The 14,439-nt window shown below is 32.4% G+C and overlaps 1 protein-coding gene and 1 pseudogene across 1 annotated transcript; one reads left to right on the top strand and one right to left on the bottom strand.

Annotated features, from left to right (window-relative positions):
• Positions 1-3,122: 3,122 nt before the first annotated feature.
• LOC130738410 (cytochrome P450 72A68-like) lies at positions 3,123-6,422 on the bottom strand (annotated as a pseudogene).
• Positions 6,423-10,248: 3,826 nt separating this feature from the next.
• Positions 10,249-10,860, top strand: LOC130736663 (uncharacterized). The gene has a single exon (XM_057588466.1). It carries the CDS (start codon positions 10,249-10,251, stop codon positions 10,858-10,860), a length of 612 nt encoding a protein of 203 aa, XP_057444449.1.
• Positions 10,861-14,439: the final 3,579 nt, after the last annotated feature.

Below are 14,439 nucleotides of genomic sequence, written 5' to 3'. Positions count from 1 at the left end.
AATTAAACATGCTAAACCATGAGGTACAACTTTGATGGCATGCGTGCATCTTTGAAAAGGAAATGGATCTCGAGAAGGGAGTCTGCAATGGTTTTCGACGCAAGAGTGGGGGCTGTAAGGGTTGCGCTTTGCTAGTTTGGGCAACTATGGTGTGGGTCTTTCAGATGACGGAGCTTGATGCCTATAAATATTCATAAGAGAAGAAGGTCTTTTATGAGAGAGAGGCACGTTGTATGTAAAACTCACTTAAACTTTTGCATTAAATACATCAAGCAGTAAAATAATTTCCATTGTATCAAATACATAAAATAACTGGAAAAAAAAAAAAACTAAATCCACCATGTTATTCTTCACATTAATTACTAATAGTTAAAATTTTCAATTTCTCATATTTAATATTATATAAATTTTAATTATTAACCACAACTTATGGAATTTTTTTAAATAATAATAATTAAAATCGATCACCTTTACAGTTTACATTAACTAAAATAATTTATTTATACCTAATTGTTGACTTTTCCAATTTCTAATATAATAAAATCAAGATTAATATTATTTTAACTTAATAATTAATCACAAGTTTAGGAAAATAGTAACAAATTATTATTAGTTGTATTAAATATTAATTTATCAATTTTTAGTTTCTTGTAAAAAAATTATTAAGTATTAACTAAAAATAGTTAGACTATCAATTATCAACCATATGTTCAAAAAAAATTATTAACCATAAACTAAGGAAAAAATTTAAAACGTGAGGATGCAAAGGAATTGGTACCATGCGTGAATTTTAATATGGTTAGATTGGCCCTCTCAAAATTGGCAGAGGTGGATATTCTATGGGGTTTGGCATGTTCAGTTTGGGTCTATATCACAATCTGTTTGGTCCTCTTGGAGATATCCTTGTGGTTTCACATTTGGTGTACTCTTTTTCATTCCTAGGTTTTTATCCCAATTGGGTTTTTTCATAGAAAGGTTTTAATGAGACACATTTTGTGTAGCCTTATCTTCAATGGGGGAGGGGCTTAGGTAGTGGGTTTGTTCAGGCTATAGCTGGCTGTTGGTTTGGTTTATGCTGATGATGTAATCTTATTTAATTTTTTTTCCTTAGTTTTTCTTTTCTCCTTGTATTGGTTGAAGTACTCATTGTACTTCATATCAATATATAACTCATGGCTTATAAAAAAAAAACTAAAACTTTTGCATTAAATAGATTTAAAGCTAAATCCATATATTATTCATCACATTAATTACTAGTTTATAAAATTTTCAATTTCTCATATTTAAAATGAAATATTTATAATATTATATAATTTTTAGTTATTAGTCCACCCTTGAGGAGAAAATATAAATAATAATAATAATAATTAAAATTGATTACCTTTATATTTTACATTAATACAAATATTAATTAATTATTAATAATTTTTTATATTTATAACTAATTGTTGACTTTTCCAACCTATCTAATTTAATAAAGTCAAGATTAATATTATTTTAATTTAATTATTAATCATAAGTTTAGAACAATTTTTTTAATAATAATAATAGCTCAGGTGGTAAGAGTTGTGGAAATGTAGGTTGAGAGAGGAAAGTCCAGTGATCAATCCCTGAAGGATGCAATTTATATTTCCGATGTACCAAAAAATCATAAATTTAGAACAATGGTAATAAATTATTATAAATTATATTAAATATTAATTATCAACTTTTCTTTTTTTGTATAAAAAATTATTAAGTATTAACTAAAAATAGTTAGAATATTAATTATTATGCATAAACTGAACAAAATATTTTAAAAATTAAATAAAACAAAAATATTTTTATATGAGAACAATATTAAGAATTTAAATTAATTAATAATAATAAAATTAATTAATAAATAATTTAGAAAAATATGTTACAAATTGTAAAATGTTGTGTATGCGTATATTATTTGAAAAAAATTATTTAAATATGCTTTTTGATCTATTATATATTAGTAAAAATTTTTATTTTTTTCATCTAAACCTGTCTTTTTGTTGACTTCTTTCCAGGAAATTAATGACAAATTTCAAAAATTATTTCAGGGGTTCTAATCCTTGATTCAATGGGTTGATTTTCAATTCCTACAAATGAAAGAAAATCACATTCATCTACCATTTAGTACGACCATTTAGTACACTGATAGTGAGATGAAAAGACATCGTCTCAATGTAGTTTACTCGTATCAGAGAGTTAGAGACAAGACTAGTCTTAACTCTCTCTTAACAATTCCAGTGACAAAACAGAGAACACAATCAATCATGTATCACTTATGATACCATGTATACAATTTATGTATACATCATTTAAAATCACACAACATTTTGCTATATCCGTGTCTATATGAACTGTTTGTCTTTTGAGTTCATTAAAATTTAACAATTGGTATTAGTTGAGGTGTTCTCTTAATCTCTTTGCGTTTCCCTTTAAATGCCTCTGATAATTTCAACCTAGAAAATTAGTGAGAAAATTATTCTAAAGTTTCTAATCCTTCATGCCATGCGACCAACGTACCAAAAACTCATGTGATTTCATTGAGTGGTTTGTAAAATATTGGCAATTTTCATTTTAGGTTTATGAACCCTAAATTTTTTGATAGAATGTTACTCTTATTTCAAAGGAAATTGCCTTGTTATCGTGGAACCGGCTTGGTCATTGACTCAGTTGGAACTAGTAAGAACCAATCAATTACCGATTAAGAACGATTTACTTTGTTTATCGTTGATCTGCTTAGTTATAATATGTACTCCTTCATTGGTTGGCAGTATTTTTTTTTCTTGAATTTATTACAACCATTCTTATTTGCCTAAACAATTGAATATTTAAGGAAATTAACACTTGCATTAAGTTCCTTTAGTTCTCGATAATTTAATATTTCTCCAATATTACTTTGCGATAAAGCAAGTTTGCTCTTTAGTGTGATTCTAGGGTTACAAACACAAATCAAACAAATACACTAAAATTAAATTTATAAATCTTTTTTTTTTGGTACAGCTCATAAAGAAAAAAAGACTAAATTTATAAATCTAATGCAAACAAAAAGATTTAACTTAGCAGAATAAATTAAAACAAACATATGAGAGATAGTATCACAAGGAAATTCCTGTTATGTTACATTATAAGCTTCTTTCGAGCAGCAATGTAATAAAAATAGTACAATGGTATAATTTTTATGTGTTCACTTTATGTAGAATTAAATGAGCACCATGTTCTGGCTGAAGAGTAAAAACCGTAGTTGGAGAATGAGTATAGGCTGGAGAGAGTTCAAATGAGAAATGTTGTAAAATCACTGACAAAGCCATTTTTGCCTCTAGTAGAGAAAAGTTCTGTCCAATGCATATTCTAGGACCCCATCCAAACGGGAAATATGAAACTTTCCCATTTGTTGCTTTCAGAAGTCCTTCAGAAAATCTCTCTGGATTGAACTCATTAGCATCATCACCCCATAGTTCACAGTCATGGTGAACCAAAATTGTTGGTAATGAAACCTGAACCCCAGCAGGTAAAGTAATGTTTCCAAGTTTCACATCTTTGTGAACAGTTCGAATGAGTTCAACTGCCGGTGGGTATAACCTAAGAACTTCATACAAAATCATGGTCACCTGTTAAAAAACGAAAAGATTCCTGTTAGAAATTCTAATATAAAACCATTCATGTGTGAAGCTTCACTCATAGTTAGTTCATGACATGGTATCAGAGTCTATGAACAAACGATCTACAGTTCGATAATTCTCGCCCATATTGTTCTAATACAAAGTTGAGTTCCATAACAAGATAGGAGGGCTTGTGAATATCCACGCTTCAAGTCTAATGAGCTTTAGTGCGAGGAGTCGTGCTAGAAATGTAATATAAATTCAAGTGTGATCTATTTACTTAACCTATTGAGGTAGTTGGTTGATGACAATTTACAATAAAAATTAGTATTAAGGGCATGTTATATTATTCAGCATCAAGAGAATATATAATACAACACTTACAATCTTAAGGTGACTTAGTCCATCAAAATCTGGTTCTTGGTTGCCAAAGACTTGAAACACTTCGTCCCTTGCACGTTCTTGCCAATCCGGGTACCTACTCAACAACACCATTGTCCAAACAAGCAAAACTGAAGTTGTTTCTTGTCCTGCAAAGTAGAAGATCTTGCACTCTCCAATTACATCTTCAAGATTCATTCCCACATTCTTATTGTTTTTGTGTTCTTGAATTTCCGTGTGATTTGACTCCAGAAGAATGTCTAATAAGTCATTGTTTGTGGCTTCACCTGCCTTTAGTGCTCTTTCTCTCTTGTTAATTATATCCTTAAGTGAAGTTTTTATGTCTCTGTCAATTTCCTTCATCCTCCTATTGATAGTAGTAGGTAGAAACCTAAAAGGAAACCACAATCAGTCCCATAATTATGATGAAATGAAGAGTATAATGAACAAACTATCACAAAAACATAAGCTTATATTATATTTCTAACACGTGAACTATAGATCATTTGTTCATAGAGACTCAAATATCAGATTATGAATCAATTACCCAAAAAGCTTAAACTACTAAGTGAAGATGCATGGACGCTATTTAGATTATGTTTTAACAAAGGGAAGGTTTTCTTTATATATCCACTAGCTCTTAAAATTTTGCCATTGCTAGTTGCAGTTAGATAACCTATCATCTTCTTATCACAGTAATTGGTAAACTAAGGGGCATTGAGTGTAACACAAATTCTTAATGATAGATGTTGCTTTTGACAATAGTTTTATCTAAATGAATTTTTCCCCATTCAAGTTACAATGGAGAGATTAGAGATACCACATATTATCATCAAAATATATGGAAAGTGGTTTTTCTGTGAAACACATTTCTTTGGTTCTTAACTAATTAAGCATTATTTTCTAAGAAGTGCAGTTAAATAAAACTCAATTAATAAGGTTGGTCTTGCTTTCTTCATCAAGCAGGTCACATGCACTCATTAGTCATACCTCCATCCAGGGATGTAAACATTCAGAAAAGCTTTCATTACATGTTCAGCTTGCTCTTTTAGAAGTTGAAATATTCTTCTTCCTTCTTCATAACTACTTCCAAATGCAGATCGAGATATAACGTCACTAGCCAAATTTTGAAGGAATGGCCACACATCCATTTCGCACGATCCATCCGCAGACAACATTCCTTCCCATTTGCTAACTAGATCATTGCAACTTTTGAAGAATATTGGTAGCATGGTCTGTGGTGTCAAAATAATAACAAGGAGTTAAAATTTCCACATGTCAAACTAAGCACATAAACATTCAAACTCAAGATCATGTTGCTCAAACCTTCAATTTTTTGACATGTTTTTTTGAAAGCACACAAGATGATTATATAAGATCTTCATCCAGTAAATGGCAACTAACCTTCAATTTTTCTAAATTGAATGCAGGGTTGATTATCCTTCTGTGCTTGCTCCACTTTTCTCCCTCATGGTTAACAAGACCAGTAGATAGTAACTTGACAAGAGGATTCATATTAGGTTTCGGGAAATCATTGATCTTGTTAAGTACATCTTTGATATGCTCAGGATCTGTGAGGGTCACCCTTGGTATTGGCCCAAACCAGATGAAAGAATTCTTTCCTGCATACAATTAGCAACTTTATATGCCTTAAAATAAGGATTAAAAAAGTAATAACATTAGAAATTGAAGAGAATATGCAACTTTGTTTGTTCACAAATTTGACTTTCACATGAATTGCAAAGCATAGGAACCTTTGGGTAATAATCCCAAAGTTTTTACCTTTTCCAAGGATTATTGACAATTTAAAAAAGTCACTCATGGTGCTGAATTAGTGGACTGTGCCACTATGTGCACTTCTCAATACACAACAGCAATGGAGATGAGCTAATCAGAGAGAAAACAAGTGTGACTACAACAATACATATTCCCACTACAGTTATCATGCTACAAAATTAACATCCAAAGGAAAGTCACATATTTCCAATTTAGAAATTCTTCTGAAGAGATGCTTCTGTGAGAATGTTCTGATTTTTAGAATTGATTCTGAGAAAAAAGAAGATCAAAACAGGATATAAGAGGTGTATAAAAGGCTAACGAGATGAATCACACAATTACAAAATTTGAAACATAGACATACCATATTTGTTGACACTGTTTTGGACATAGGAAAACACATGGGGAATTATATCATCTGAGAGACTCATGGGTTTGGATTTAGCTTCCTTTCTCATTTAAGTCCCCAACATAAAGCTTGTATGGATTCCCTTTAAGGCCTTGTTCTCTTATTAGCCTCTCTAGCTTCTTTGGACTCAGCCATAGCCAGTTCAGCATCCTCCATGCCCATATCAGAACAAGTATCAGCAAGATAAGAATTATGGTTGCACTTGTGGACCATGTTGTTTCCATTTTTCTCTGTGTGACAGAGAAGATGATAATAAAGTAAAACCAGAAGCTTATGTGATTATGTTTGAACTTGAAGTACTATATATGCAGTGGGTGCAGCATTTTTTTCCAAAGTTATCCTTTTGTCTACGTTTAGTCTAATTAATTCACATCTTTATAAAAAAAGTTGTGTTCTTGAAGATAATCTAACCTTAGACTAGTAGTGCTAAATAGTGTGAAGGGATCGATATATGCAAGAAAACAATCAGACTAGCTAAACGTAACCAATCACAACTCTCACAAAATTGTATGATTGACAGTTTTGAACTTTTGATACGTTTCCTATGAACATTTTCGTTTACACTAACAGATCCATAAGTGAACTCATCTAACTTATCTGTGTACTGTTCAAGACAAATAGACTATAAATTATGCTGTTTTTTTTCACTTGAATAATTAAAAATAATATTATTGGTCGATTATGATTCAGTTATAATCCATTATAAAAGTTAGTAATCCCTCAATTTCCATGCTAAGATAAGTTGATTGGTTAAGAGCGGTTAAAAGTAGCTGGTTGAACTCATAAGGTCATATGTTCAATTACCGGGAAATGCACTTTTGGGGATACTCTAAGTCTTTATCAGGTTGAATAAGATTGTCTCAGTAGATAATATATATTTAGTTAAACTAAAAAAACTAATTGATTAAGACTTACGAAGTTGGCTAAAATTTATTGGTGAATATCATTTTCCTAATTGTTTAAATATGATTTTAAGATTTACTCTCACGTATTTTTTGAGTTATACTTCAAAAACTACATTAACTCTTATTCTAATTCTAGCGGTTAACATTTATCCTTTCTTTTCTGTAAATGTGACAGTTAACCATACTTATATGTATGATGATTAAGATGACATATATGGGGATGGGTCATCCACCCGAGTAGTGATTCTATGATCACCAATTGACATACATCTATATCTATCTATATACTTTAGAAAAGAGGAAGGTTGTGAGCCCCACCTCCATGACTTGACACTTCAAGATTTACTCTCCAACACCCCCCCTCTTTACATGACAAGTGTCACCTTCTGATTGTTTTGGACCAAATTAATAGAGGCCCAATTTAATTTCAGTTTTTAAATGGAGGCCCAATAATCAAATCTTAATGATTTTGTTTTTATGGTTTATGACTCACAATTTATTGCATTCACACGATAAACTTAACGAGGTGGGGTTTACATCATCAACAATTTATTATTTCCATTAATCAGCAAATAATTCCAGCTCTGTGTAAGCATGGAAAATTCGAATTATTTGACTTATTTTGCAACCAATAAAAACTGAATAATTTTCCTAATATGTTTTAAATGAAATTGAATGCAAAATGTGTAAATACATTGACCAAATAATTATTACAATAAAATTAAGTAGTTTACGCATAACATTGAATTAAAAAATTGAAGGCATATTGTGTAAAGATAATAATTTAATTGACCAAAACGCTGAGATGCTAATCATATTTAAATCATTCCTTATTTAAAATGGTGGAATTAATGATAATTACATAGTAAATTTGAATTCTGTCAAATATACACCACAATAAAATTAAGTGGTGTACACATAACATTGAATAAAAAAATGAAGGCATATTGTGTAAAGACTTTAATTTCATTGACCAAAATGCCGAGATGCTATTCATATTTAAATCATTTTTTATTTAAAATGGTGGAATTAATGATAATTACATGGAAAATTTGAATTCTGTCAAATATACACCAAATGCTATGCGTTTAATCGTGACAAGCAAAAGTCAAGAATGAATATGAACCTTCAATTCCGCATATAATTATTTTTTCGTTACAAACTAATCTCTTCGTTACTTTTTTTTTCTCCCTTTTTTAAGATGATTATACCAGTAACCCTAATTCTCAAATTCCTATATAAATCACCTCATGGTATTCTTCAATTTCATAATTTTTTCCCACCAACTATTAGTTTTGAGATATACTTTGTTCGAATGGTAATCGACGATCTCGCCACCATCGATGTGGCTTAGTCTGAGCTTATATGGATCCAAGCTTTCATTTTCCATGGACATGATTCTTATGGATGACAAGGTAAATCACTTTTCACATAAACATCATGTTTTACGTCCTTTTTTGCTTAATCTATAAATCTCTTATGTTCTCATTTTAATGAATTTCAGGGTTGTAAGATTTATGCGACCGTTAGGAAGACTCTAATATACCGATTTCAATCTTTGCTAAGAAATCTTCAATCTGGAAAGTCAACATGACAATTGAAAATAAAAAAGTTGGGTACCTGCAACTTAAAGATGAAATCATTGAGTGTTTATTCCTATGGTTTAAAAATTAATTTGAAGTAAATTTCCCATAAGTTATGACCACAGATATGTAACAAAATTAGTTTATTGTGTAGAGATTTCGGATCCCTCACAATATATGGCCACAGTTATAGGTCAGAATTCACTCCATTTATTTAACGGTTTTTTACTTTTTAATTAGGGAATCAATTAGAAATTTGATATCAAAAAATATATAAAATCCACGGTGGTAGGCAGCATTGTGCATTCACCTACACCATGGAACAAAACGTTCAGAAGATAGGTTCTGTTGAGGCCAGGGCAAAGAGAAAAGAAATATTATCAAATAGAAGAGATTGTGGTACCTCATCAAGTTCATCCAACCCCAATTCTTCTACCTTAGATATCAATACTCAAGCTCTAGATACACCTCCTTCAATTTCAAGAAATTTTTTCTCAAGTACTGCAAAGATCTCTTCAAAACACCACTCCCAACAAGTCAATAGCAGTGCAAAAAAACCAAGGGCTAAAGCATGTCAACCCCTTTCAAAAGATGAAAATTCTAAATGGGGGTAAGAAAAATTCTGTTGAGGCAGTAAGATATTTAGTTGAGGAAGTTGGCATTAATGAAAAAATTTGGGTAAAGTCATTCTACTGAATCCCCATATTCTGGTCCAGCGCATTGACATTTCATGGAATACTCGATATATGTTTCTTAGCAAAGAGTTGGGTGCACCCAGAGATAGTGTTGTGAAAATGGTCAAAAAAACACCCTCAGCTTCTACATTACAACATAGATGATGGATTACTCCCTAGAATAAATTTCCTAAGGAGCATAGGAATGAAAAATCCAGATATCTTGAAAGTCTTGACTAGCCTTACACTGTATTATTCATGTAATTGGAGTCCTAACAAAAAAAAATCAATATTTCTCATTTAATTTTATTTTCTAATTTAATTTATTTGCCTTATTTCATTTAATTTCCTTCAAATCTTCGTATAGAGGATGAAGAATTATAGAACTTATGTCTGATTGAGATTGAAAAAAATATTGCAAGGCAATGGAAGGTCACTCAAGGAATTTCCATGTTTACCATACCCTAAATTTTCAGAAATTCATAATTTTGAAAATAGATTCGTTGCAGATGAGTTGAATTATAATAGGGATGAAATGGTAAAGATTCATGATGAATTGGTCAGTTCTCTTACTTCAGAGCAAAAGATTGTTTATAAGAATGTTTTGGATGTTGTTTTGTCTGATAACGGCAGATTCTTTTTTTTCTATATGGTTTTGGAGGAACGGGAAAAACATTTGTTTGGAATACATTATCTGCTGCTTTGCGTTCAAGGGGCCTTATCGTCTTAAATGTCGCATCTAGCGGAATTGCATCGCTATTGTTACCTGGAGGTAGAACTGCTCATTCAAGGTTTTCTATTCTTATTTCAATAAATGAGATATCAAGCTGTAATCTTCGTCACGGTTCCCCAAAAGCTGAGTTATTGAAAAAAGCAAGCCTTATTATTTGGGATGAGGCACCTATGTTAAACAAACATTGCTTTGAAGCTTTAGACAGATCTCTTAATGACATTATGAAGACTCAGTTTACCCATGATTATGGCATTCCATTCGGAGGTAAAGTTGTGGTACTAGGAGGCGACTTTAAACAAATACTTCCAGTTATTTCCAAAGGAAGTCGTTCAGAAATTGTCGGTTCAGCTATCAATTCTTCATATTTGTGGAAGCATTGCAAGGTAATGAAGCTGACTATTAATATGAGATTGCAAAATGCTACATCGACTTCTTCAGCTGCAGAAATAAAAGAGTTTGCAGATTGGTTGCTTCAAGTGGGAGATGGTACAGTTAAAACGATTGATGGGGAAGAAACACTTATTGAGATTCCTCCAGATCTTCTTATTGAACAGTGTAAGGAACCGTTGCTTGAATTAGTTAATTTTGCATATCCAAAACTTGCAAATAATTTGCAAAAAAATTCATTCTTTCAAGAAAGAGCGATCATTGCACCAACACTTGAATGTGTAGAGGAAATCAACAACTTTATGTTAGCAATGATTCCTGGTGATGAAACAGAATATTTGAGTTGTGATACTCCGTGCAAGTCAGACGAAGATTCGGGTGTCAATGCAGAATGATTTACATCTGAATTCATAAATGATTTCAAATGCTCTGGAATTCCAAACCATGCAATTAAACTGAAAGTCGGTGTCCCTATCATGCTCATTTGAAACATAGACCAAGCTGCAGGGTTGTGTAATGACACTCGAATGATAGTCAATGCTTTGACTAAATATATAATTGTTGCTATTGTTTTGAATGGAAACAATATGGGTGAAACAACATTTATTCCAAGGATGAGCTTAACTCCATCTAATTCTGACATCCCATTCAAATTCCAGCGCAGACAATTCTCTGTTGCTCTATGTTTTACAATGACTATAAATAAAAGTCAGGGGCAATTTTTATCTCATGTTGGACTGTATTTGCCAAGACCTGTCTTTACTCACGGGCAGTTATATGTTGCACTTTCTAGAGTTAAATCTAGAAAAGGGTTGAAGATGCTCATCATAGATGACGAAGGAGTTGTAACTAACACTACACGCAACGTAGTGTATCAAGAAGTCTTCGATAATATTTGACATGTAAGTGTTTATTTATCTTACATTTAATTTCAATTTCAATGGTAGAAATAGAAAAACTGATATGGTTAATCTCTTTATTGTTTTACAGCATAAAAAGATATCAAGCAAGTTATTGATCATCTAATTTGAAGGTGTATAGACGTTTCTATAAGGTTAGCTTAAACTTTCAAATTATACACAGTTTATATTTGTATTAGTTACTGATTATTACACTAATAATTTTCTCTTCCTTTCTAGGTTCTATAACACAAATATGCTTGATTGACAACAAGCTCGGTTATGAAGTCTTTATCATTAACCATGGACTACAATTTCGAATAAGGGTTCATGTTGCTGTCATTGTTATTTTTATCTTATTTCAATTTCCATGTAATGCATTACTTAAAAACATGTTTTTTATTTCTATTCAAGTGTAGTCCATGTGAGGTATCTACAACCTCATTGAATAAATATATTTACAATGGTCAATTCATCTACATGTTTGTAACATATGTTCTGTTTCATATCTTTTATATATACTTACTGAAAAGAGACTAAACTAAGTTAAAAACACATTACTACTGATTTATCTTTACAATAAAATTAATCGCCGTGCAACGCACGGGTAAAGAACACTAGTATTTAGTGATAATTTTTTATCGCCCCTAAACACAGTTACAAAAAAAAAAGCTTAAAAGATTATCAACTTCAACTAAAAAAATACTAAACTTGTGTTGTCATTATAGCGCTTTTATAGTTATTGCATATTAAACCAAATAACCTTAGCAGATTAATTATTCTTTTTTTTAATTATTGATTATTTGTATTTTTAATTTTAATTATTAATTAAATATGTGGAACTTAATATTTAATTAAAAATGATGTGGAAAAGCCACGTCAACTCCCGCCTGCCACTCAGCACTCTCGCAGGAGCTCCTCCCTCCGGCGAGGACTAAATGCAAACTTAGTGCAATCGCAGGGGCGATGTTAACAATTTTTTTCCCGGAAAGGGACTAAACTCAAACCGGTGAATAAAGACATGGACCAATTTGATGATTAACCCTAATTGAATTAAGTAAAAATTAAGTTAAAACTTAAAACACCTTAACAGTAATCAATAAAAAAATTATCCTTATTGTTCATAATTTATTCATATTAAGTTTCAAAAATAATTTATTCATATTAATTTAATTTAACTAGATTAAATGAGACCCGATTTTTTTGTCTTAAAAGTTACTTTTAAGTAAAAGTGATAAATAAAAGTTGTTTGTCTGCTCTTTTTTTAATAACTTAAAAGCTACTTTTAATTTAAAAACTATTTGTTAGTTAGTAAATTTTAACAACATGTACTGTGGATGGTTGAAGCGACATGATGGTGGAAGGTTAGGTAGCACTAGTGCTGTTGGAGATCAGTGTTACCTATTGGCAGTGATTGCGGTGGCGGTGGTTGTTACTAGTGGCGGTGATGGTAGTGGGGATCATGAAGGAAGATTTGGTGACAACGACAGTAATGGTGGTTCCTAAGGCGGCAGTGGTGTTGACGGTGGTCGTGGCGGTGAACGGGTATGGAGGAGGTGATGGTAGAGGTGGAAGGTGGAGGGTGCCGGTAGCAATGGAGGTGGTGGTGATGGTAGAGTCGTGGCAGTGACAATGGTGGTGGTGAACAATTGTGGTGGACGTGATGGTAAAGATGGTGATGGTGGTGGACTGGTGGTGGAGAGGGTGGCAGTAGTAGTGGGGGTGATGGTGGTGGTGGCAATGAAGTGGTAGCGGCGGCAACGATTGTGGTGGTGAACATTTCTGCTGGAGATGATGGTAGAGGTGGTGGAGAGTGGAGGGTGGCGGTAACAGTGGGGGTGATGGTAGTGGTGAACGTTTCTACTAGAGATGATGATAGAGGTGGTGATGGTGGTAGAGAGTGGAGGGTGGCGGTAACAGTGGGGGTGATGGTGGTGGTACCAATGAAGGTGGTGGTGGTGAGGTGGTAGTTGTGGTCGTGGAGGTGGCAACGACGATGGTGGTGGACGATTGTGGTGGAGGTGATGGTAGAAGTGGTGGCTCAGATAGCCATGTATTGGTTTTCATAAGTAATTTTAAAAAACCATCATTTTCTTAAGTTTTATTAAAAATCTCTTTTACATTTCATTTTGGCATTTGGTAGTTAACATGTGTGAAAAATCAATCAATACATTCTCACTTGAAGTTGTGAACTGGGAATCAGAAATCTAGTTGAATTGAAGAATACATTACTGGGTTAGAGCAACATCTTATGATTTCGCCAGAACTCTTCCCCAACCTCGCAGTGGTCATTCCTCCGTTAAGATCGGCAAATCCTAGGTTGTCGTGTTTGGGGGCCTTGTCGATAAGAAGTTTCTCAACGTCATTGTTGTATATGTTGGAAATTAGAGAAAAAAAGTTGCGCCGCGGATGAGCCACTGCCTTGAAAGTAAAATTCCGGCAGTCCTCCGGTACAATTTAGTGTTGGGTTTGCTCCCCAGGTTAACACAACTGCATGCAAGACACTGTGCACTCAGAATCTAAATATGTTGGAATCTCTATAACAATACTCAGAATTAAGAAAAAAAAAGACACTGTTTTTTAGTATGTAACAAAGCATAAACCATAACTTTTTCATGTTATTTTTCTCACCAAAACCTCCGTGTAGAATAACACAAGTTCCCACCACTTAAAAGTTAAAACCTCGTCTGACATTTCCCATATACTAACCGTTACTTCACCAATTAAAACATAGTATGTTAAAGCCATTGAAAATGGTTAACATACGAATTGAAATAAAACAATAACTGAAATTAATTGTTAAATGTCAATGGTTTGAGTAACTGGTTATAGAATATAGATTTAAATAAATTTTCTTGAATGCCATTATTCCAACAGTCTGATATTGGTAACCCCTCCTCTCAAAATTTGTTTTTTCCAAATCAAAATTAGTGGGCATTTGATTCATTTTCATCACCTGTTTTTGTTTCAGAGGCAAAGAGCCAGAGTGCACAGGAAGTGGTGGCACATATTAATAGACAATATCAGTCTATATTAGGAAACAATAAATTTAGGGATTATATTCATATTTCATTA

The sequence above is a fragment of the Lotus japonicus genome, chromosome 2 (assembly GCF_012489685.1).
Source record: "Lotus japonicus ecotype B-129 chromosome 2, LjGifu_v1.2".
In the NCBI taxonomy this organism is placed as follows: Eukaryota; Viridiplantae; Streptophyta; class Magnoliopsida; order Fabales; family Fabaceae; genus Lotus; species Lotus japonicus.
The sequence above is the reverse complement of the archived record's forward strand: the minus strand, read 5'-3'. Positions and strand labels throughout refer to the sequence as shown.

Bases quoted from the DNA above. Each gene is read 5' to 3' on its own strand.
- LOC130736663 (XM_057588466.1), top strand. From the start codon at position 10,249: ATGTTAAACAAACATTGCTTTGAAGCTTTAGACAGATCTCTTAATGAC.